The sequence below is a fragment of the Trachurus japonicus genome, chromosome 7, assembly GCF_045865225.1.
Source record: "Trachurus japonicus isolate A0001 chromosome 7, Traja_1.0".
Taxonomy (NCBI): Eukaryota; Metazoa; Chordata; class Actinopteri; order Carangiformes; family Carangidae; genus Trachurus; species Trachurus japonicus.
Genome location: NC_140913.1, coordinates 34,026,351 through 34,051,372, shown reverse-complemented (window position 1 = coordinate 34,051,372; position 25,022 = coordinate 34,026,351). Strand labels below are relative to the sequence as shown.

Here is a 25,022-nt window from a genome sequence, read left to right as displayed (position 1 = left end):
TGTTCTGCCGATGGAGAAACTCCTCGTTGTCCCTTTAAGGAAAAAAAGTCCAAATTCTCAGATTTCAGCTTCTTAAATGTGAATATTTCTACTTTCCTTGTTCCTTTATGACAATAAACTGAGTCTCTCTTTGGTTTGTGGACAAAACAAGACATTTGAGGACGTCATCTTGTGGTTTTGGAAACACTGATTTTTTTAAACATTTTATTGCCCAAACAACTAAAAGATTAATTGTTAGAATAATCGACAGATGAATTGATAATGAAAATAATCATTTGTTGCAGCCCTAAAAGCTATCGTGCGTAACTTCTACGTGTCTGTAAATCTCCGTTTCAACCAAGCCGCTACAAGAGGAGATGATACAACGCTGGTTAAGCCGTTCGGCTCCTCTAACACCTCGCCGTATTTTTCAGTATTTGTTCTCTTTGTATTTGGTGTCTTGGGCAACATTCCCGCGCTGGCACACAGGAAATAATGGTGCGTTCCAGGCAACCCGTAACTCGTGTTTTTCCGACCCGTGAAGTCGTACCAGTTCGATCTGGTACGACTTCACGGGTCGGAAGTTACGAGTGGCCGTTAAAAGTGCACTTTCACGGGTAACAGGTCGGAAAAACACGAGTTACGGGTTGCTCAGAGGGGAATAGCACTAGCCTATCAGAACTAAATATTGGTGAAATGAAGGAGTTCCTCTGCAGATAATGTGTTATTTAGAGGCTGCATTCTGCTGCCCTGTAGACTCCATTATACAGATATACGCGGCTCTCGGCTGGAGCTCATTTCATCACAACCACTTGTAATGACACCAAAGTTATCTGGGTGAGGACATGATTGTTCATTTTATGCTAGAAATAAGGTCCAGATTGTAAAAAACGGTAATTAGCCTTTAAATATATAGAACGGCTGTTTCTTAGAACAACACACTGCTTTCTCTGTGTCAGTCTGTTGCAGAGAGTTCAGGATGAAACTAAAATGTTTTCACAGACACACGTCAGTCTGAGCTGCTGGTCACTGGGTGTGTGTTTGTTTGTTTGGGTGTGTGTGTGTGTGTGTGTCTCACCTCCAGCTCCCTCAGTCGGTCCATCAGCTCGCTGCTGTTGTCCTCCAGGTACGACTCCACATCCGCCTCCTCGCCCTCCTCGTCCGAGCCAAAGTCCTCGTCGCACATTCTCTGCTCAGTCTCGTCGGACATTGTTCTCATCTGTAACAACAACAACACACACACACTTAGAGGGAAACTGTGAAGCGTCACGATCTCTACACACACACACACACAGAGAGACACACAGAGACAGATGATCACTTCTGCAAACAGGAGGCAGGAAGCATCAGATGCTGTGGAAGGGAAACGAACCAGAGACAGAACTTCCTCTTTCTATAACAAGACACGGAGGATCAGAGTTTATTCACTGAACCAGGTGATTGACAGGTCGACTCATCGTGTTCACCTTGTTGTTTTGTTTTGTTTTGTTTATTTAGATCCCCATTAGCTTTTGCCACGCAGCAGCTATTCTTCCTGGGGTCTTTTCATCATAATAAATGACATAATACAAACCATTAAAGGTGTACAGAAATGGCCGTTTGTCCTGTTTGTCGCGCCGAGTTGTCATGAGCTGCAACACGAGTTTACCCGAGTAACGAATTTGATTGGTCGTTATCGAGCGGGCGGGATATTCAAAGCTTGGGGCGAGACCGAGCTCCGTGTGTGTGTGCGTGTCTCAGACGTTTGAATGACAGATGACGGATCCAATATCAGTGGCTGGTGAATCGTGTACAGGCTGACGTATAATCTGTGCGTCTGCATTATCCAATGCGAAAAAAAAAAACACACTTTCATCCCGGATTTACTCAAAAATAGAATTTTGCACAAAGTTTGGCCTACATCGTCTGATAGATGAGTTAATACACTAATTTTATGAGCCAGAGTGGGCTCAAATTCAACTTTCTTTTCTGTACACCTTTAACACACAACACATTAATACATAAAAACAAAAATACATACAGAAAACACATACTTAATACATACACATACAAAACAAAACATCCAAGACAAACACTTAACATATGTTACCCGCTCCTACATTGAATCACTACACAACAAGGATACCAGGACCCAATTTACAAATATAGGCTACTAATGGTCAAAATTGCGATCAAAATAATAATCTCTTAGTTTCATTTTAAAACTAACCTTCAGCAGGTTGTTATTCTACATCTGATATCACCAGTGACCGGAATAACAGCGTTGTAAAATAAACGGCGTCACTAACGGCGCTACTTTTATTTTTCCAGTGATGAGTAATCATAAAAGTTACTGTTCCCCCCTATAACGCTGTTACCGTTACTGACAATTAGGATTGCAAAGGGGCGGAAAATGTCCAGTAAATTTCCGGTAAATTTCCAGAAACTTTCCATGGGAAGTTAAACTGGGGAATTTTGGAAATATTCCAAATTGGAAACTTTCCATGGAAATTATGGGAATTTATTATGGGAATGAACTGGAAACTGGGGGTAATTTAAACAAACTGTATCATATCCAAACATAAATGTAAATATTTTGTTTTGTCATAAGTAGACATTCATGCAAGCAATACAATAAAAAAAAAACATGACACAACAGATTTATTTGTCAGTAATTCTTGTATGAACAATCAATTCTTTTACTGAACAACAAAAACATGAATGTGGGGAAAGAAAATAGTCCTCAACAGCCCTGCAGTAGCAGTGTGCTGTGTGCATGTGATGGAGGAATAGCAGAGATATTCAAGTGTACAATATACTTAAATCTGGTTGTTTTAGCCAAGATTTTGCTACAATATATTTTCCCCAACTATATTTAAGTTCCCTGTTAAGGGCCAGCCTTCAATTTTGTACATTTCAGATTTATTCCCGTTTATTCCCATATATTCCCGGAATTTTGCAACCCTACATATTACACATTTATACACATCATTTATCTTCATACACACATTCACACATTAATAACACGTCAGAGTTATTGATCTTTCACTAAATGCTTAGATTCTGATTCACTGAACTGAACACAGAGCCGTGTTCAGAGAGTCCAGCAGCAGATGGTCACACACACACACACACACACACACACACACACACACACACACACACACACACACACACACACACACACACACACACACACACACAAGACAACGGCGTGTTTGAGTCCTGAGGTCTTTGAACGCATCGTCAGCGTGACGTTAACCAGGAGGAAATTGGACATGTTTGTCTCTGAATCAAAACTATCAAACACTTCAGATTATAATGCTGATTGTCTCCCACTGTCAGCGAGCGCCTCACACACACACACACACACACACACACACACACACACACACACACACACACACACATAGAGGAGGACGTCTGCTTCACTTCACACTGACACTGACATCATTACAACACCACACAGACACAGACACACACAGTTTATCTGACACACACCAGGTCTAGTTTCAACACCATGACAGAGACGTTCTATATGTATATAAGGACTTTGACGACACACACACAACACAACACAACACAACACAACACAACACAACACAACACAACACAACACAACACAACACAACACAACACAACACAACACAACACAACACAACACACACACACGTGTCGTCCACCTACTGTATCTGAGGATCCTGATTGTTTCACACTAACACACTAACACACACACTGACTCTCTTCATGTCTGAAGCTTCAGCAGCTCTGCAGGAAACATGGCCGACGACCAGGAGAGTAGGCTCAGCTCCAGGTGTGTCACCGTGTGTGTGTGTCAGTGTGTGTCTCAGTGTGTGTGTGTGTGTGTGTGTGTGTCTCAGTGTGTGTGTGTGTGTGTGTGTGTGTGTGTGTGTAGGTGTGTGTCTGACGTGGACCCAGATCCAACTGTTACATCTTAAAGATCATTAGAGCGGATGAGACGAACCTGGATCTGTGGCTGGAAGCCAATCAGGAACTGGCACAGTTTACAGCAGCGTGTCAGACACACACACACACACACACACACACACACACACACACACACACACACACACTGACACACAGTCTGACACACACACTGACACATATACACACACACACACACACACACACACTGACACACACAGTCTGACACACGCTGACACACATACACACACGGTTGTATACAGAAACACTCAAATATTTACAGAGCTCCATGTGAGTGACTCATGAGTTCTGATGTTTTTAACTGTGTTTTTTCTTGTAACACTGTTAAAGGGATAGTTCAACATTTTGGCAAATTGGCCCATTGCCATAATCCCTATAGTCATAGCAGTAGGTTCATTACCTTTAATTGTTGGTGCAAGCTATTTTTAGAACGGGGGCGGTGCGTGGCGCAGTGGGTAGAGCGGCCGCCCCATGTAGAGGCTACAGTCCTCGCCGCAGGCGTCCCCGGTTCGAATCCCGCGTCGGGCAGACCTTTCCTGCGTGTCATTCCCCCTCTCTCTGCCTCCCCATTTCCTGTCTATCTCTACTGTCATCAATATCAAATAAAGGCAAAAAGCCGAAAAATATACTTAAAAAAAAAAAAAAGAAGCTATTTTTAGAACGGCGGAGCAGAGCCGTGAGCTGCTCAGAGCTACGCTACGGAGGCTCATTATGGGATTTCTTGGTTTCCCTCATCAAACTCATCAAATACACAATCCAGCAACTCCACAACGCTCTGGTGGACAAGTTGTGAGCTGCACATTCACCATGCTATGAGATAATAACACAACGTTACCAGACAGAGTTGTTTTAGAGGGAAATTCATGCAAAACCACTGATGCGCGTTGCCTTCAGGGACAGTTTTTCATTAAGCAGTCTCTGAATTTACCTCTACATGATAAACATGATACAGACACAGAGAGTTTGTTTTCATCCATTCAGAAAATGCTAAACTTTGACTTTCAGTTGAGTTGAGTTTGTCTTTTCATGATCATTTTTTCAAATCACTTTAAAAACAGAAACCTTCAACTGGCTCCAGCTTCGATGTAAATATGAGTTTTTATTCCTTGTTTTATATGATGAGAGTCAGAACAGGTTGTGATCATAATAGAAACGTGAAGACTTTTATTTTATTAATATATTTAGACCAAACATTATTGATTATGGATTAATGTGGAGAACAATCAGCTGATTGACGATACATGATCATTGTTGTGATTCTCTTAAATTCTCATTCACCTTCGTGTCTTCAACGCTAAAGAGCTGATTATCTACCTCAGTACTGAGTATACTAAACACCAAGTACATGTACATATGTGAATTACTATTATTATATTTTTATGTATTCTTATTCTATTTCATCTTGTTTTATTCTGTTCTTATTAAAATATTTTATTTATCTTGATCTGTTCAACTCCTATGTTCATCACACTTTTTGTTGTCTATTCAGGAGTTTATAACAAAGAAACATTTCCCTCCAGGATCAATAAAGTAAGTCCACTGTACTTCATATACTATATAAAATATAATGCATACTATATGATATGATATAATATATATAAGGTATAATATACATCATCAGTGACATGGACGGTGACGTCGCCATGGCGTTAAAATAAAACCGAAAGGATTCAGATCATGTTCTGAATGAAGAGGAAACAATCAGAGCTGCAGATTCTTATAGTGTGGAGGATCCTGAACGCATCACTTCCTGTCTCAGGTTCGTCCTATTGATTATTGGTATTGGATGATAAAACACACACACACACACACACACACACACACACATTCAGTAAAAGCCTCAGCATGCAGACCTCCATCAGCCTGAGGAGGAACCAGCAGTGAGTTGTAACTGGAGCCGAGAGCCGAGTGTTTACAGGAAGATTATTGAACATCAGAGAGTCGGAGGAGGATTATTGATCTATGATCGGCTACACACACACACACACACACACACACACACACACACACACACACACACACACACACGAAGCAGCAGGTTTAATGGACCAGTGATCGATGCAGATCATCGTCCATCCGAGCCCAGATCCAGGAACCAGAGAGAGAGAGAGAGAGAGAGCTGCAGTTATAAATACACTAATGCACATTAAAGCTCCAGGCAGCGCACACACACACACACACACACACACACACACACACACACACACACACACACACACACACACACACACACACACACACACACACACACACACACACACACACACACACACACACACACACACACACACACACACACACACAGTGAAATTACAGCGTGGAGCAAAAGACAACAGCAGAGGGTCTAAATATACCCGAGCGGTTCTGTGGCTTCGTTTCATCTGCACTGGTTCACGTCATGAGGCTCCATCAGACACCACAGAATGAGAAGAAGGAGAAGGCCTCATTACCCACAATCCACCAGGCCTGAACCTTTAAACTCTCAGCTCTTTTACATCAAGACTTCAGACTCTGATTTTAATTAAAGATAAACTCAGACCAGACTCTTCACTGCTGCTGTGAAACTGAACCGAGTCTGTTTTTATGTTCGTTCGTTCGTTGTATAAAACTGAAAAAATCAAATTTAACTTAATTGATCCAAACTGTGATACACAATTTGATTTTTTTCCCCTAAGCAATTATAACCGTTATCGGATGAGATTCAACTCTCCATCCAGTGTCTGTGCCGAACGTCTGTACGAAGCACGCGTTGCACTTAAAGTTTGTTCTGACTTTCTATCACAGGGATGTAAGTCCTCTCATGTAACGCTTTGCTGTGAAATATGGCTGAAGGCACCAGTTGACAAGCCCCCATGAGGTGCTAAAAAAAAAGAAGAAGATCTGTGTCTGTAATAGTGACTGTCTGGCAGAGTTGGCTAATAAAATAGGACTCTTTTATGTCAATGGGTGTAGTGGCAGAAACCTGCACAATGACCTGGCCTTAGCAATGTCCATTACTGAGTCAGAATAAACTAACTACACTGTAGAGACAATATTTGTATTATATTTACTGTATTAGGCTGCACTGTGTCATTTTGTAACATTTTTGGTTAGTGCTGTGCTGCGGGATTTTTTTAATGAACAAAATGTGCCGTGGCTCAAAAAAGGTTGAAAAACACTGGTGTAAAACATTTGGTTGTTTAAAGGGATAGTTCACCCTAGAATGATATTTCGCTCATTATCTACTCACCCTCATGTTGACTAAGGGCTGGAAGAATTTTCAGAGTCCACCGTCCCTTCTCTGAGTTACAGGGGGTCTTGGCGTAGCAGTGCATGTCCATATAACGGTTGCAAAGGGACAACAGAGCTCTTCGTAAAAAAACACACACAAAAAAACATCCAAATACCTCCATGATGCTCGTATGTAATGTCCGTCTTGTGCTGAAGCCCAAATCTCGCGTGATTCGCAGTAACCGCACTGACGCCGGCGCAAATCACGCGAGATTTGGACGGACCAGGAAGAGGAGCTTCGAGAAGCTTCCGCTACAAACAAGCTTAAAATATAGACTTATTTAATTTTTTTCGGGACAATTACGCAATTTGGGGCTTCAGCACAAGACGGACATTACATATGAGCATCATGGAGGTATTTGGATGTTTTTTTGTGTGTGTTTTTTTACGAAGAGCTCTGGTGTCCCTTTACAACCGTCATATGGACATGCACTGCTATGCCGAGACCCCCTGTAACTCAGAGAAGGGACGGTGGACTCTGAAAATTCTTCCAGCCCTTAGTCAACATGAGGGTGAGTAGATAATGAGCGAAATATCATTCTAGGGTGAACTATCCCTTTAACGTCTATCTTTAAGATTAAATACACAACACTTAACGTGCAATTAAAGGTATAATATGTAGGAATTCCCCCCATCTAGCGGTGCGGTTGCATATCTGAACGTATTCTTGATGTTGCATTCAGGTGAAATCGGGCAGACGTCAGACAGACGTCAGACAGACAACAGACGCTGCATGTAACAGGATAAACAAGCGTCTATGTAAACAAGTGGTCCGCCGTGACAATATGTTGTCATGGTGATGTGGTATTGTTTTTTACCGTCTTTCTCTGGTGGAGTAAAATGACATCCGGTTGGTTTGCCGACGGCCGTCTGCCTGACTGCACCTGAATGCAACACCAGTGCCTCCGTCCTTCCTCACACTACACAGTGGTGACAGTTTTAACAGGCCGAGCCCACAGCTCCGCTGAGTTTCTGTGGTTACCTACGGTCACGCTGACACTCAACGTAAAAAATGGCGATGCAACATGGCCGCCTCGGTTCGGTGCGTCAAAGACGGTTTATAAACCAAGACCTTTCATGACGAGTCAGCTTCCTGTATGCATGTCACGTGGGCTTCTGCACGGCCACGCCCCTTTAGAGAGACCAGAGGCAGCTTGGAGTGTATTGATTCCTATGGGACAATTTAATGTGAACACCGATTATGATCGGGCCTTTCTCCCCACGGTCACTGAAGCAAATTTTGGACTCATTTTTCACAAGCCACATCTCCTCTGAACAGTTTGACACCAAAATGGTAATTTTCAGACGGAGAGATCCGGAGAAAATCCACTTTGTTCAAGACCTGTCTCTGTCTCTACGACACACTCTCGCCAGATTTGGCACAGATCTCCTAGGCAACGTCAAACAAATGGCCGCGAACTCCCGTGAAAATGATTTAAATTATTTTTGGCATGCTAAATATTACTGTTAGTAGTGTAAATATTTAATGTTATCATAAGAAAATATAAATATCTCACTTTCATCTACCTACAAATTGTATAAATCCACACACACACGATCACAGACGAGGTGGGGTGACGGTTGGCCACGCCCATTTAGAGAGACAGGAAGTGTATACCATTTCATATCATTGGAGCAGCCTCTCATGGAGTATCTTTCCATTTATTGAATATCTTTGGGTGCGTCGCCCACTTATGTATTTGTAACGACTTGTAACAACTCATTCTAAGGTACCAGAAAGCTTTCATTTGTATGCGGCTGTGATTCCACTTCAGTGAAATAGGCTACGTATTTATGAAAGACAGATTTGATTTTTGATCATAAAAAGATAAATAAGTTACACACTGGGGCTTTAAAGTAAAGTAAACAGTTGGTGTGTGTGTGTGTGTGTGTGTGTGTGTGTGTGTGTGTGTGGCCTGTGAACAGAGGCTCAGTGTGTCCCAGTGGGGCTGCCGTACCAGGATCAGTGACCTCAGTGTTCAGATCAGAATCTCACCACATGATCCTCACGGATAAAACAACTCATGAGAATCAAGTTATTAATGAATTATTGATCCTCGTTCAATAAATCTTCTCTAATTGGATCATTTTATTTGATGTAATCTGAAAATAAAACTTAAAAACTCAACTTTGACTGTAAATTATTGTGGTTTTTATAATTAGATTTTTCATGTCTGATACTAAACTAATAATAAATAACAGATAATAAATAAAATACGTCAGAAAATAATCTGCATTTAATCAATAATGAAACTAATCGTTAGTCTGACTCTGTGCTGTGATCAATCAGAGACATGATGAGTGTAATGTTTCCCTCCACACCTTATGTACACAACACACACACACACACACACACACACACACACACAGCAGAACAAACAGAGGTGAGATCAACTGAGCTTCTCTGTGTTTCCGCCCGTCTCAGTAAACAAAGGGTTAACCGACTCTGACAACGAGCCGTCGCAGGTTCGAGTCCCACAGTCAGTGAACAAAGGCCCAGGATCGAGTGTCGTCCTCACACACACACACACACACACACACACACACACACACAGGTTTAAAGTGTAAATAAACAGCCATGTGTCCCGGTGGACAGATTACCCAGCAGCCACTGCAGCACAGGTCAAAGCGTCAAAACAGAAAAAACTGAACTGATTCAGTGAGACAGGAAACTGGTAGACACGGTGTCTTTTACTTCTTTAAACTTACTCTAAGCTTCATTTACTCTTTTTGTTTTAATCTAAGACGTGTCTATGTCTGCTGTCACAATTATTGTTGTTAACGCAACGTGATGTTGAGTCTGTGTGGACGAAAACAGTTCAGGTCCATCCACACAACAATAACTCTGGTCAAACATCATAGCCTATTGTTTTTTAAATAATTTTTATACATAATAGTAGCCTATATTTTTGTTTAATATTGTTACATAATGAAGTCTTTATATTTGTATTCCTTCCGTCTTTATGCGTCCTGTTCTGCTACGGTTGCCAGTTAATTTCCCCCATGTGGGATCAATAAAGAGTCTCATGTCATGTGTGTTGTCAAGATGTTTTGTCCACGTGTACAACGCTCTGTCCTGTGTCTTGTCATGTACAATGTGGTTGTGTTGTTCTGTTAATTACAAATAAAGTTTATCTTGATCTTAAAGGTAGACTCTGGAGTTTTGTTGGTTGCAGTTTGTAAACAAAACATTGAAACTGGGCCCCTCCTCTCGGGCTAAGCTGTGTAGCCTCCTGCCCCAGACAGCAGTGAAGTGCTGGAGCCGTGGGCCGATAGCCGACCTTTCGCCAACACCGGGAGCCGCCGTGTTATGTTGTTATGCCGTTGTGGTGAGCTGGGAAGACGGTGTTAGCGGCGGATGCTAACCGCTACCGCTAGCCGAAGTTAGCATCGAGCTAGCTATCTACAACGACTCTCATACTTGTTACCAGTCGAGGCTTTAGTTGTCGGTGACGGTGGGGAATCGGTCCGCGGCTCCAGCGCTTCACTCAGACTGTATTTCTTTTTCTTTGCGGTCCCGACTGCTGCTGCTGAGAGAGAGAGACGTGCTAGCACTCGTTAGCATCAGAGACAGCTAGTGCAGCTAGCAGCCCTGAGCCTCCTACTCTGCTGCACGTAGCTTCACCTGAGCTCCGTCACGGATTTCATTTGTATAAGTCTAATGTTTAACTGTTGTTTTTGGAGCCAAGTGTTTTATATATGAAACAAGTTTGGAGCCTCAGTGTCAGAGAAGAGAAACAGACTGAGGTGATTTAGACTGAATTAAAGACGAGTGAAAACTACGGTTTAGTTAGTTTCATTCATCATTTCATCGACCAGACGATTCGTCTGTTCATCAGAGTTCAAACATTTAGATTAGATTAGATGAAAATTCCTATGCCAGTTGCTCCAAAAGGAAATAAATACAATACCAAGAGAGAAATGTATGATAAAATATATCCTACAATGTTTAAAACAATTAAAATATACATTTAAACCACCATGGAGGCTCTGACCTGTGGCTGCAGCTCTCCTTAAGATGCTTGAAGACGAGTCTGTGTCCCGTCTCTGTCTCCGTCTCCGTCTCCCAACAACAGAACCAGGGAGCTGAGGGCGAAGAAAACAAGTTTTAGTTAGCCTACATTTGCATCGTTCATCGTAGTTTTTATTTTGTTTCCGTCATGGTGTCTCATCTGCATCTGTTTCCAACAACGAAGCCGGTGAGAAATCAATCCATGGAGCGGTGGATAAGGTTTATCATCTACCATGTTACCATGTGTATATCTGTGTAGTCTTATCTGTCATCAACAAGAGATTACGGGTTAGCGCGTTACGTTTGTGTGGCGGTGTCGCCATGGAGACGAGAGCTGGGACACCGGGTCGGAGGCAAGGTAGCCAAGAGACGCTCCATTCTCCCTGGAACTAGTTAAGGCATTGATTTAACCAGAACTAGAGACAAGGGACACATGGAGCTGAGTTAAAGCAGAAGTAAGCGATCCGGTGGTTTTGGCTAACTTCCTGTCAGCCGATGGAGTTAGCAGTCCCCACCCTCGTCCCTACGTCACCACATTCACGCGCATCCCTTGGCTGCACACACAGAGAGGACCGCCCCTTTATGCCGTTCTCTCTCCTCATTGGATAAAGGTTGTAGGATACAAGGAAAGTTTTCTCCTCGGCTTACAGCAGAGCAAAGTGACTGAGAGACCCGTGTTTCAGACCAAACACTCTATATAAGTGATTGCTGTCGGAAGATACAACTATTTAAGACTTATATTAACACTAACATTCACCTTACTTCTGCTTTAAGGTGGAAATTCTACAGAGTTAAGGTGGAAATACTACAGAGTTCCTCTTTCATTCTCATCCAGACTCTCAGCTTCCTCCTCCACTCGTCCTGTTTCAGTCTGAGAGTCACAAGATGAGAAAAACCACAGAGCTGCTGTTTGTAAAGAGACAGAGAGAGGAGGAGGAGGAGGAGGAGGAGGAGGAGCAGAGACCAATGTCACCTCTGTCTGTGTGTGGTGTTGTGTTGGTGTTGGTGTGTTGTTTCCTCCTGAACAGGAAACCAGTAGCAGAGAAACGATGCTGCTTCGCCCTCGGGGAGAAACCAGCGATCTGCAGACGCCACCATGACACCCCCTCCTCTCCTCCTCCTCCTCCTCCTCCTCCTCCTCCTCCTCCTCCTCCTCCCCCCTTCTCCTCTCCATCCCTCCCCCACTCCACTCATCTATCTCCCTCCCTTCCTAAATCTCTCCTCTCGTCTTTCCTTTCATCTCTGACTCATTGTGAAGTGTAATGAAAGAAAAGAAACGGATGAATAATTCATCAGACTGTGAAAAATCCCTCCATCAGTGTTGGACGCGTTACTTACTACTACAATGTAATTAGTCATAGTTACTGGTTACTTTCCCCCCAAAAGTACCTGAGTTATTACACTATAAAAGTAACGGCTACAGTCCTCGCTGCAGCCAGCGCCGGTTCGAATCCCGCATCAGGTGGCCCTTTGCTGCGTGTCATTCCCCCTCTCTCCTCATTTCCTGTCTCTCTAATCCTGTCAATTAAAGGCAAAAAGCCCTAAAAAAAAGTAACTAATTACAGCAGCAGCAGCAGTCGGGACCGCAAAGAAACAGAACAGAAATACAGTCTGAGTGAAGCGCTGGAGCCGCGGACCGATTCCCCACCGTCACCGACAACTAAAGCCTCGACTGGTAACAAGTATTAGGGCCATTGTAATGAGCTAGCTCGATGCTAACTTCGGCTAGCGGTAGCGGTTAGCATCCGCCGCTAACACCGTCTTCCCAGTTCACCACAACGGCATAACAACATAACACCGGAGGCTCCCGGTGTTGGTGAAAGGTCGGCTATCGGCCCACGGCTCCAGCGCTTCACTCGGACTGTATTTCCTTTCCTTTGTTGTCATGACAACCGCTGCTGTCTGGGGCAGGTGGCTACACAGCTTAGCCCGAGAGGAGGGGCCCAGTTTCAATGTTTTGTTTACAAACTGCAACGAACAAAACTCCAGACTCAAGAAAGTGATATTTCCATGTCCCCTTTAAAGGGATACGCCAACATTTTTTTTCGTGTCTTCCCTCACTCCCGAGTCATAGGTGCTGGAATCAGAGAATTATGACTTTTTTTCTTTAAAAAAACTGAAACTGATTATTAGATTATCAAGATAGTTGACGATTAATTTAATAAATCGATTATTATGGTTGATGAATTGTTGCGGCTCTAGAATCAAGTAACAGTGCATTTTATTGTCGGTAACGGCGTTGTAACAGGGGAAACAGTTTTTTGGTTTGATTTTTTTTTGATTGATTACTCGTTACTGGAAAAAGTATTATATATAACGCTGTTATTCCCACCATCACTGATTCTTCTTCTTCTTCAACTCTGTTCATCATGTTTACATCCAACAAAGATTGTTCTCTTGTGAGCTAAATGGGACGCCTCCCCCCACCCCCCCCGTGTGTCTGGCGGCTGCAGCAGCAGAAACGTTTCCAGGCCGCGAGCAGCGTTAACTCTTCACTCCACCACCTGATCCTGTTAGATCTTGTCAAACTGAATTGGGATTAAAGGTGTTGGAGCAGCTGCCGCGTCGCAATCTGGGCTTTGAAACGGAGTAGAGCAGATCACCAGGTCACACAGAGCAAGGTTATAGTTTTATTTAGTTTTTATTGTAGAGGAATTGACTAGTTTTTATTGAGTCTTAGTCTTAGTTGTAGTTTTTATTTAGTCTTAGTTTATTTAGTCTTAGTTGTAGTTTTTATTGAGTCTTAGTTGTAGTTTTTATTGAGTCTTAGTTGTAGTTTTTATTGAGTCTTAGTTGTAGTTTTTATTTAGTCTTAGTTGTAGTTTTTATTGAGTCTTAGTTGTAGTTTTTATTCAGTCTTAGTTGTAGTTTATTTAGTCTTAGTTGTAGTTTTTATTCAGTCTTAGTCTTAGTTGTAGTTTTTATTTAGTCTTAGTTGTAGTTTATTTAGTCTTAGTTGTAGTTTTTATTTAGTCTTAGTTGTTGTTTATTTAGTCTTAGTTGTAGTTGTAGTTTTTATTTAGTCTTAGTTGTAGTTTTCCAGGTTTTAGGAGAAAGCCTCTGTCAGACCTCTGAAGATGAACTTGTTCCCTTTTAGTTGCATCCATCCCATAATGTTCCTATCAGTCATCAGGTTCCATTCCCTCTTATCTAGCTGTGGGTCGTACTCCAAGTCGTTTTCTTCCTGCAGCTTTAAGACATGGACAAGAAAACTACAACTAAGCTGCTGTTATCTGATGAAACTTTACTTTACTGCAGTTTAGCATCGAGACATGGAGCTTGGAGCTAGTTCTAGTTTTTATTTTTATTTCAGTTTACTAGATTATTTTTTCACTGCTGGTTTTAATTTTAGTTTTAGTTTCAGTGAACTGTAATAACCCTGACACACACACACACACGTGGAAAGAAACAGAGCCTCCTCCTCACTGAGGTGGAGCGAGGTTCTGCTGAGACGCTGCAGACGAACGAGGACGAGGAGGATGAGGATGAGATTTACGGAACGAGGGCGAAGCTGAAGCTGCAGAGGAAGGAGGAGGAAGGACTGATCCGAGAGAGAGAGAGAAGAGAGGGAGAGAGAAGAGAGAGAGGGAAACGCGACAAAAGCTTCTTAAATCATGTCAGTCTCACTCCCGGGGATTTGGCAGCGACGAGGTCGACTCAGGATCCGTCAAACAGCAGCGGCTCCGTCTGCCAATCTGGACCCCAGCTCCTGCTGCGTCGACTCGGCCCAGTGAGGAGGAGGAGGAAGGGCAACGATGTAAACAATGTGACAGAAAAAAACACAAACAAACAAACAACCCCCCCCCCTTGAATCATCACGTGACTGGTCTGAGATCAGAAGCTTCGATCACAGAGGGAATGTAGGGCAGAGCGAGACGACACCACGTGACGTCTGCATCGGTGATACAGATGCAGATAAATATCAAAGACGCAGAGGAGGGAGGGGGGGGGCAGATTCAGGCTGGCAGCATCACATACCCCCCCCCTCACCACCATTACCCCACCACCCCCCCCCCACGGTGCAGCTTCCTGTCTGATGTTTGGCCACATGAACCGAGACGAATCGTAAGCTACACAAGCAATATTTGGGATGAGGAGGCGGCAGAGAGAGAGAAGGGGAGAGAGGGGGAGATGGGGGAGGTGGGGGAGGGGGAGGAGAGAGGGGGAGGAGGAAGAGTAAGAGGAGGGGGGAGGAAGAGGAAGAGGAGGAGAGGAGGGATGGGGTGGGGGCTCCCCTCCTAAAAAAAAAAAAGAGGAAAAGAGAGAAGAGAAGATACAAGAGGGAAAATCCAGAGAGGCTGGATGAGGATTCACCTCCATCCACAGCCAGGACACACACACATATACACACACACACACACACACACACACACAGGCCGGTCCATGTCTGACACAACACACACTCTTTCAACACACACACACACACAGACACACACACACAGACACACACAGGCTGAGGCTGCAGCACCGTGTTCACGTTTGGCAGATTTACGACACTTTGTTCTCCTCACTGATCCAGCGTTGTGTGTCTGTCTGTGTGTGTGTGTGCGTTGAAAGTGTGTGTGTCTGTGTGTGTTGTGTCAGACAGAAGAACATAAACCACAGTGTGTGTGTGTGTGTGTGTGTGTGTGTGTCAGAGAGCTGCTAACTGCTACGAGCTAACACACACACAGACACACACACAGAGACACATGTCAGTGCTTTAACCTCAACACACCAAACATCATCAGCTGTGACAACAACATGAATCACCGTCACCAACAACATGAACGCATCTACTGATCCAACCCCCCCACCCCGACCCCCCCAACCCCCACCCTGACCCCCCCACCCCTCCTCCTCCTCCTCCTCTAACACCTCTACCACTGATCCGGGGTCAGCTGCTGCTCACCTCCACATCAGAACCAGAACCGTCCGGTCGACACGACACCAGCAGAAGAACAGAGGCGACTCTCACATTTCTGTCTCTCTCCTCTCTCTCCTGTTCTCTCAGAGGAAGCCGGTTTCCTCTTCCTCCTCCTATTCCTCTTCCTCCTCTTCCTCCTCTTCCTCCTATTCCTTGATCAGGCCCGGCTCCGTCCTCCTTCTCTTTTTCCTCCTCCTCTACCTCGTCCCGTAGCGTTGTGAGTCTGCAGAGCTGCTGCTGCTGCCGAGTCTCCCATTGTTCCAAGCAGAGTGAGACAGAGAGAGAGAGAGAGAGAGGGAGGCAGCGGCTTCCTCCTCCTCCTCCTCCTCCTCCTCCCCCCCGACACTCAGACCCTCCTACTACAACAGCTGTGGACCAGCCCCCACCCACCTCACTGCCGGTCTCTCCCCCTCCCTCCTCCTCCTCCTCCTGCAGCTCCTGCCTCTGCTGCTGCTGCTGCTGCTGCTAAACATTAAGGGGATAGTTCACCCAAAATTCAAATTTCACTCATTATCTCCTCCCCCTCATGTGGACTAAGGGCTGGGAGAAGTTTCAGAGTCCTCCGTGGCTTCTCTGAGTTACGGGGGGGGTCCGTGCAGCAGTATTTGTCCATATAATGATTGTGAACGGAGCTCACTTTTCTTCGTCCAAAAAGACACACCAAAAAACATCCAAATACCTCCATGCTGCTCGTATGTAATGTCCCTCTTGTATTGAAGCCCCAACAAGAGAAATTGTTCCAAAAAAAATTAAATAAGTCTATGTTTCAAGCTTGTTTGTAGCGGAAGCTTCTCGAAGCTCCTCTTCCTGGTTCGTCCAAATTTGACGAACCAGGAAGAGGAGCTTCCACTACAAACAAGCTTGAAATATTTATTTTTTTTCGGGACAATTTCGCATTTCGGGGCTTCAATACAAGACGGACATTACATACGAGCAGCATGGAGGTATTTGGATGTTTTTTGGTGTGTCTTTTTGTTACGAAGACAGTTGGTATCCATTGACAACCATTATATGGACAAATACTGTTACGCCGAGACCCCCTGTAACTCAGAGAAGCCACGGAGGACTCTGAAACTTTGAATCTGAAACTCTGAAAAATTTGAATTTTGGGTGAACTATCCCTTTAACCCTGCAGCTGCCGGTCGAAGCAGGAGGGAAAGGGAGGGGTGGAGGGGTGGGGGGGTGGCAGAGCTCAGCATGGAGCGGACAAAGGACGGGAACCACACACACACACACACACACAGGATATCCGAGCGCTGAGAGTCGTACGCCGCTGCCCCACAAACACAGAAACCGTCGTCGGCTGTAAGAGGATTGAGATCTGACCCAGGAACAGTTACAGCCGATCAGCGTCCTGCTGGAGATCAATGAGCAGACACACACTGCACTTATTCTCTCTATAATGATAATAATAATAATAATAAAGATTAGAGCCGCAATCGAACAATAATCAATTATTAAATGAATCGTCAACTATTCTGATAATCTAATAATCGGTTTGAGTAGTTTTTTAAGATAAAAAGTCCAAATTCTCTGATTCCAGCTTCTTAAATGTGAATATTTCTGGTTTCTTTGTTCCTTTATGACAATAAACTGAGTCTCTCTTTGGTTTGTGGACAAAACAAGACATTTGAGGACGTCACCTGGTGGTTTGAGAAACACTGATTGATGTTTTTCAACATTTTTTTAACATTTTATTGACCAAACAACTAACCAACAGATTAATCGATAACCGTTGATAATAATAACATTAATAATAATAACGTGGGTGTTTGTCATGTGTTTGTTTTGTCTAATCAATAACCAACAAAAAAAGAGAAAGTAATACATCATCTGATCGATCGATCGATGTTATAAAGCTCATTAAAACCTGAATGTGACTTATTCAGACTGGACTGACAGTTAGAGGTCAGAGGTCAGAGGTCATTTAGAATTAGTGTCAGTCACACTGTTCGTTTGTTTGTTCGATTATTGATCAACAGAGGTGGGAGAAAGTCCCTATGTTGCAAGTCCAAGTAGAGTCTCAAGTCTTTGCTCTCAAGTCACAAGTCAAGTCCAAGTCCTAAGATTTTTTTTTCGAGTCCCAACCAAGTCCTAAGATTTTTTTTTCGAGTCCCAACCAAGCCCTAAGATTTTTTTTCGAGTCCCAACCAAGTCCTAAGATTTTTGTTTCGAGTCCCGAACAAATCGATTATAATTAATGATACATAAAGATCATGACCACGCCTTGCTTCTTTAGTGGTTACATTCAATTTCACTTCACATTCTGCGGAGACGGTGACTCAGGATTGTCGTGTTCCCCCACACACAAGCCGACTTTTGATCCAAATGGTCACAATTGTTGGGGCCAACAATCATAAATATTGAACATGTTTAATATTTACGATTGTCGCCGCCGACTGTTTTACGGGTCGATTGTCAGGAGAATTTAAATCTTAAAACACCACACACTACAGGAGAATCTCATAAAATAATCTCAAGAGCCTAACATAATCGGGCGATTTTTGTCTTTGGTCAGAAGGGGGGAAATCGGGGCAAAATCAGACAGATTATCTTTATGTGTGGTAGCCTAGGCATTAGTGTGTTGGCATTAATTATAGAGCCAAGACTGATAACAGGAGTGGGTTCTATATAGAACGTCTCTGGCTGGCTGCTACAGTAACATTGATGGGACACTTTTAAAAATATTTTAATATTTGTGCTTGCTGCATGTGACTTGACTTGAATTCAAGTCTTTCCTCTCAAGTCCAAGTAGAGTCTCAAGTCTTTGGCATCAAGTCCCAAGCGAGTCCAAGTCTTTTTTTGATTTGATCAAGCAAGTCTTAAGTCATCAAAATCGGGACTCGAGTCCAAGTCAAGTCTCAAGTCTCGAGTCCAAGTCCACACCTCTGTTGATCAATAAAACATCCTGATCATTATCTGTCTTTGTCACAATAAAATAAAATATTTAATAAAATAAAACTGCAACAAGATGATTTGTTTATTAGTCAGTGTTGTATTTACATGAAATATAACGGATGATGAGTTTATCAAAACATGAGATTATTGATTAGTCAATCAGCTGATCGATTAATCAAATAACTGTTTAAGCTTCAGAAAATGCCCTCGATAACTATTATTATTATTATTATAATTATTATTATTATTAATAATTCACAGTGACAGTCGGTGTTTCTGTGTCAAATCTTTGTTTTTGTTCATTTTAAATAAAGTTTTAAACATTGATCACACGATCCGTCTCCAATAACATGACAGTTCAACGAGGGTCAGGCTCTGTGTGTGTGTGTGTGTGTGTGTGACTCATCTTCTCTCCATGGTAATGAACCCTCATCATCATCATCATCATCATCATCATCATCAGACCGACATACCAGACGCTCTAACCCGAGTCTGATGACAGTGACCGGGCGCCACGGCAACAACGACGACGACAACAACAACAACAACAACAATGACAGCAGAATGTGGAGGAAAACACAATAAAGTGACAACATGCCAACACCGTGTGTGTGTGTGTGTGTGTGTGTGTGTGTGTGTGTGTGTGTGTGTCTATGGAAGTGAGAGACTCCTGTTTTAATTTGACCCTAATTGAGCAGGCGAGGGTTCTGACCTGGATCCACACCACGACCCCCAAACCCCCCCCACACACACACACACACACACACACACACACACACACACACACACGGACACACACCCCGGGGTCAGGGTGTGTGTGTGTGTGTGTGTGCTCCACTCCTCCTCTACGACTATTGTCATTCAGATCTGACCACAACACTGGAGCCTGTTGGACCAGTGTCTGTCCGTGTGTGTGTGTGTGTGTGTGTCTGTCCGTGTGTGTGTGTGTGTGTGTGTGTGTGTGTGTGTGTTGGCCCAGATTCACAACAACTTCAGTTAAAGTCTGAGACGAAACAAGACTGGGAAGGTTTATAAGAGACTGAACACAGAGATAAACTGACGTATTAAACTATAAGAGTTCTTCTGTTCGACTGCACCGACCGGTCAGCAGGACAACTACACAACTACACAACTACACAACACAACACATACACACAACAGACACACACTACACACAGCAGCTTCACCTCAACACACACACATCACAGAGCAGAGAGGCCAACAGGATTCATGATGAGTCAGAGACACAGATCTGATCTGAGTTCAGCTGCTGAGGAGACGGGGGAGTACGACTGATACTACTACTGTTACTACTACTGTTACTGTTATACTGTTACTACAACTGTTACTACAACTGATACTACTATTGTTACTGTTATACTGTTACTACTACTGTTACTACGACTGTTACTACTACTGTTACTGTTATACTGTTACTACAACTGTTACTACAACTTATACTACTATTGTTACTGTTACTACGACTGATACTACTACTGATACTACTACTACTGTTACTGTTATACTGTTACTACTACTGTTACTACAACTGATACTACTATTGTTACTGTTATACTGTTACTACTACTGTTACTACGACTGTTACTACTACTGTTACTGTTATACTGTTACTACAACTGTTACTACAACTTATACTACTATTGTTACTGTTACTACGACTGATACTACTACTGATACTACTACTACTGTTACTGTTATACTGTTACTACTACTGTTACTACAACTGATACTACTATTGTTACTGTTATACTGTTACTACTACTGTTACTGTTATACTGTTACTACTACTGTTACTACAACTTATACTACTATTGTTACTGTTACTACTACTGTTACTACTACTGTTACTACTACTGATACTGTTATACTGTACTGTTACTACTACTACTAATAGAAGCACTAGTAGTAGTAGTAGTAGTAGTAGTAGTATACTACTACTACTACTACTACTACTACTACGACAACTGTTACTACTACCACTTTTAGCTACTACTCTTACTACTAGTAGCACTACTAGTAGTCAGAGTTCATAAAAGTTGTTGGTAGAGGAAAGTGAGATATTTATATTTTGTTATGAAAATATTAAATACCCACACAGAAAGAACCTATAGGTTTGAATATGTGATACATAAAATTGTCCGTTTTCATATATGCAAATATATGGTGCATATATGCACAGATAAACTACATATAGGTTTCATTAATGCGCATATATATATATCCTATATATCCTCATGAGTATATATGCGCATATATGAAACCTATGTAGTTTATCTGTGCATATATCGCCCATATGAAGTAGCATATATGTGTATATATGAAAACGGCCAATTTTATGCATGTCACATATATTCAAACCTATATTAAAACCTATAGGTTCTTTCCGTGTGTGTATTCACACAGCTAACAGTCAGATTCAACATGAAGAACATCACTCCAGCCCTACCACTGGTCTCCTAAAGGGGGCGGAGTCATGGAGAAACCCACGTGACACAGAAACAGGAAGCTGAGTCGTCATGGGTCGTCGTGGTTTCTGTCATGAGGAACAAGTTCAGGTTCAGTTTGGTCAAATCCACTTTGACCTTTGACCTGAGACCAGATCCACAGAGCTCTGTAGATGAATGAGACTCTGAGCAGCAGCTCCTCCACTCGACCTGAATGACGGTCACATGGCGGCCTGCAGCCTGCAGCCTGCAGCCTGCAGCCTGCAGCCAGCAGCCGGCGTGGAGCAGCAGCGTGTATAAAAGGCCTATTGTCAGCAGCAGCAGCAGCAGCAACGTCCTCTCTGCCCTGCGGTCTGAATCCCACCGGCTCAAAGACTCAGTGTGACGATGAAACACATGAAGGAGATGAAAGCTGCTGCTCCGTCACATGGGACTTTAACTCCGATGCAAACACCATGGAAATCAGCTGCATCATCACACTCAATGACTCCTCTTCTCGTCAAACCAGACATTTACATACACACACACACACACACACACACACACACACACACACACACACACACACACACTGACACACACACACACACACACACACACACACACACAGGAAGTCTCTCAACAAAGGACAATGAGACGCAGCAGGACGACGACGATTAGTCAAATAACAGAACGGAGCTGGTTCCAGATTCTCAGGTGATCACAGGTGATGATGATGCTCTACGTCTGCTGCTTTACACTTTTAAAAAAAAATCATAAAATAGAGCAAATAAAATTCAAAAACAGCAATAAAACGGTATAAAAAACGGGCAAACTTGTACATTAAAAGCTAATTTAAAGAATAAGACACACAGAGGTGAAGCACTTCTCCTATATTTATGCAGATACTATTATCTGCCCTTTTATTTCTTATTGTTATAACTGCTGCTAACACTATGTGCACTTTATTTTCACGGGTGGCAATGCTGTTCATTAATTGTTTATTAATGTGCATTGTCCTCGGCAAATAAACAATAAAATGAAAAATGAAAATGAGAGACGCGTCCTCCAACTATATAAAAGCAAAAAAAACAGCAAACAGGACGTCTCATCATGTGACGATGAAGAGAGAATCTGAGCCACTCACAGACTTTACATGGATATTAAAGGTCAATCTTATCTCTTTATATATTATATATTTATATTTATATTATTATAATAGCAGCTGGCCTGGTCTCCTCTGAGCTGAACAAGATCAAACCATTTAACATAATTCAGAATAAAACGCAGTGATGTTCTGTTTCCAGATGCGGTTGAAGGTGAATTGAGACGTTTTATAGACGACTGATCAACAAAACATTTAGTAGACGAGTAATAAAACTATAAACAATAATCTGTGTTTGTAGTAAAGGCTCCGTGAGCAGATGGAGCTGCTGTTGGTGGTCAGATGGCGGCTGAAGGGAGAGAAGTCGCGGACGGTAAAGAGTGAATGAAGAGCAGTAAATCAGACGTGGAGGGGAAACAATCGTCCATTGAGGGACGACAGTTTAACGGGCAGTTTAATGTGCACGGCTCCGTGTGACGACGGAGCTAGAAATCTCCACTTCAGCAGCACTTACAGACACCAAACCTTCCACTTTGATCCCTTTCTATATTCTGAAGGTTTTTACAGAGGGGATTGTTGATATATTATTCACAGCCTCATTTATACAACATCTTATTACTAAAAACATGGCAAAATTTGATTTTTTTTTTTAGGGCTGGTGACAGTATTTTCTAATTTACAGAGTGATAAAAAGAGATATCCAAAATCCTCTCGGTAAAAACTTCTGACTCTAATATGTCAACAAAATAAAACAAGAATTTTGAAAGTAGCTTTATCCATTGTTTAGATTTCTGTTCTGGAAATATATGCAAATTAGCGCATGTTTCATTAGATATTGCCTCATTTACATATTTAAACATAAACTTTAACAAAACTGGTAATACAAAAAATATTTGTCTTAATGTGAGTGATAAACTTGGGAAGTTTCATGCTGATATCTGTTAGTTTAAATGTTTTACCCTATTCACCTGCAGTGTCTCAGGAGCTGTTGGATGACATCATCACTAAGCTCCTGCAGCTCTTTACCTCCTGCCAACCATAGATATATAAACGTTGTCGCTACCCGATCTGCGACGCTACCGGATCCGTGACAAAACTGGTCTGCGCATGCGCAGACCGGCCGCCATCTTGGACAGCTGCCTACGGCAACTCCACTTGGACAAACTTCATTTGGGCACTGCCCGATTTGCGTACATGCTTTAAGTTCTGTGAAATTAAAATACGGTACTGTGAAAATGATTAAAAAAATAAAATAAAATAAAATAAAAACCGCGTAGGTCCGTCATAAGACAGCCGCGGCAGACTCGTTTATTCAGTGAGTGTTGTGGTAGTTGTAATTGTTTGTGGTTGTCATGGTGATGAGGCCGGCGAGAAAAGAGGACAGTAAACATTAAAAGTCCGCCTGTGTTCCTGTTTTCTGAGCATCAAGATCCAGACCACCACAACCAACCCTCAATTTACATTACTAATAAAGTATTTAAAAAAATAAATAAAAAGATAAACCGTCTGTGGCGACGCACATAGGGCAGTGATCCTAAGTCAATTCAACTAAGTTTGTCCAAGTGGAGTTGCCGTACGTGGCTGTCACGGATCCGGTAGCGTCGCGGATCGGGTAGCGACAAACGTAGATGCCGCTGTCGCTACCCGATCTGCGACGCTACCCGATCTGTGACAGCCACGTACGGCAACTCCACTTGGACAAACTTAGTTGAATTGACTTAGGATCACTGCCCTATGTGCGTCGCCAGAGACGGTTTATCTTTTTATTTATTTTTTTAAATACTTTATTAGTAATGTAAATTGAGGGTTGGTTGTGGTGGTCTGGATCTTGATGCTCAGAAAACAGGAACACAGGCGGACTTTTAATGTTTACTGTCCTCTTTTCTGGCCGGCCTCATCACCATGACAACCACAAACAATCACAACTACCACAACACTCACTGAATAAACGAGTCTGCCGCGGCTGTCTTATGACGGACCTCCGCGGTTTTTATTTTATTTTATTTTATTTTTTAATCATTTTCACAGTACCGTATTTTAATTTCACAGAACTTTAAGCATGTACGCAAATCGGGCAGTGCCCAAATGAAGTTTGTCCAAGTGGAGTTGCCGTAGGCAGCTGTCCAAGATGGCGGCCGGTCTGCGCATGCGCAGACCAGTTTTGTCACAGATCGGGTAGCGTCGCAAATCGGGTAGTGACAGCCGCCTCTGACGCTGCTGCCCATTGGAACGGATTGTCGCCGCCGCCGCCATCTTGAGGAGGAGGTGTCTAACTTTTACTTACTGTATCTACAGAGGCAGACTGAATTTTCAACCGATTTTCAAGCCGTTTGTTTTAATATAATCACTACAATTCAGCTAGCTCACGTTAGCAGTTAGGGTTAATGTAAGTGCCATGAAACTGATTTAATATGGCCTAGCACAAATTATATAGGTAGCCTACAGTGGTTTACACTCACTCGC

At 42.8% G+C, this 25,022-nt stretch overlaps 1 protein-coding gene across 1 annotated transcript in view; it reads right to left on the bottom strand.

Annotated features, from left to right (window-relative positions):
* Positions 1 to 25,022, bottom strand: part of nckap5l (NCK-associated protein 5-like) — a 61,363-nt gene that overhangs the window by 20,127 nt on the left and 16,214 nt on the right. Inside the window, exons 2-3 of the mRNA XM_085782967.1 lie at positions 11,190 to 11,280; positions 1,058 to 1,198 (exon numbers count right to left, since the gene is read on the bottom strand). Of these exons, the coding sequence (XP_085639093.1) occupies positions 1,058 to 1,198 (141 nt within the window). The 5' untranslated portion in view covers positions 11,190 to 11,280. The remainder of the gene's footprint in view (positions 1 to 1,057; positions 1,199 to 11,189; positions 11,281 to 25,022) is intronic.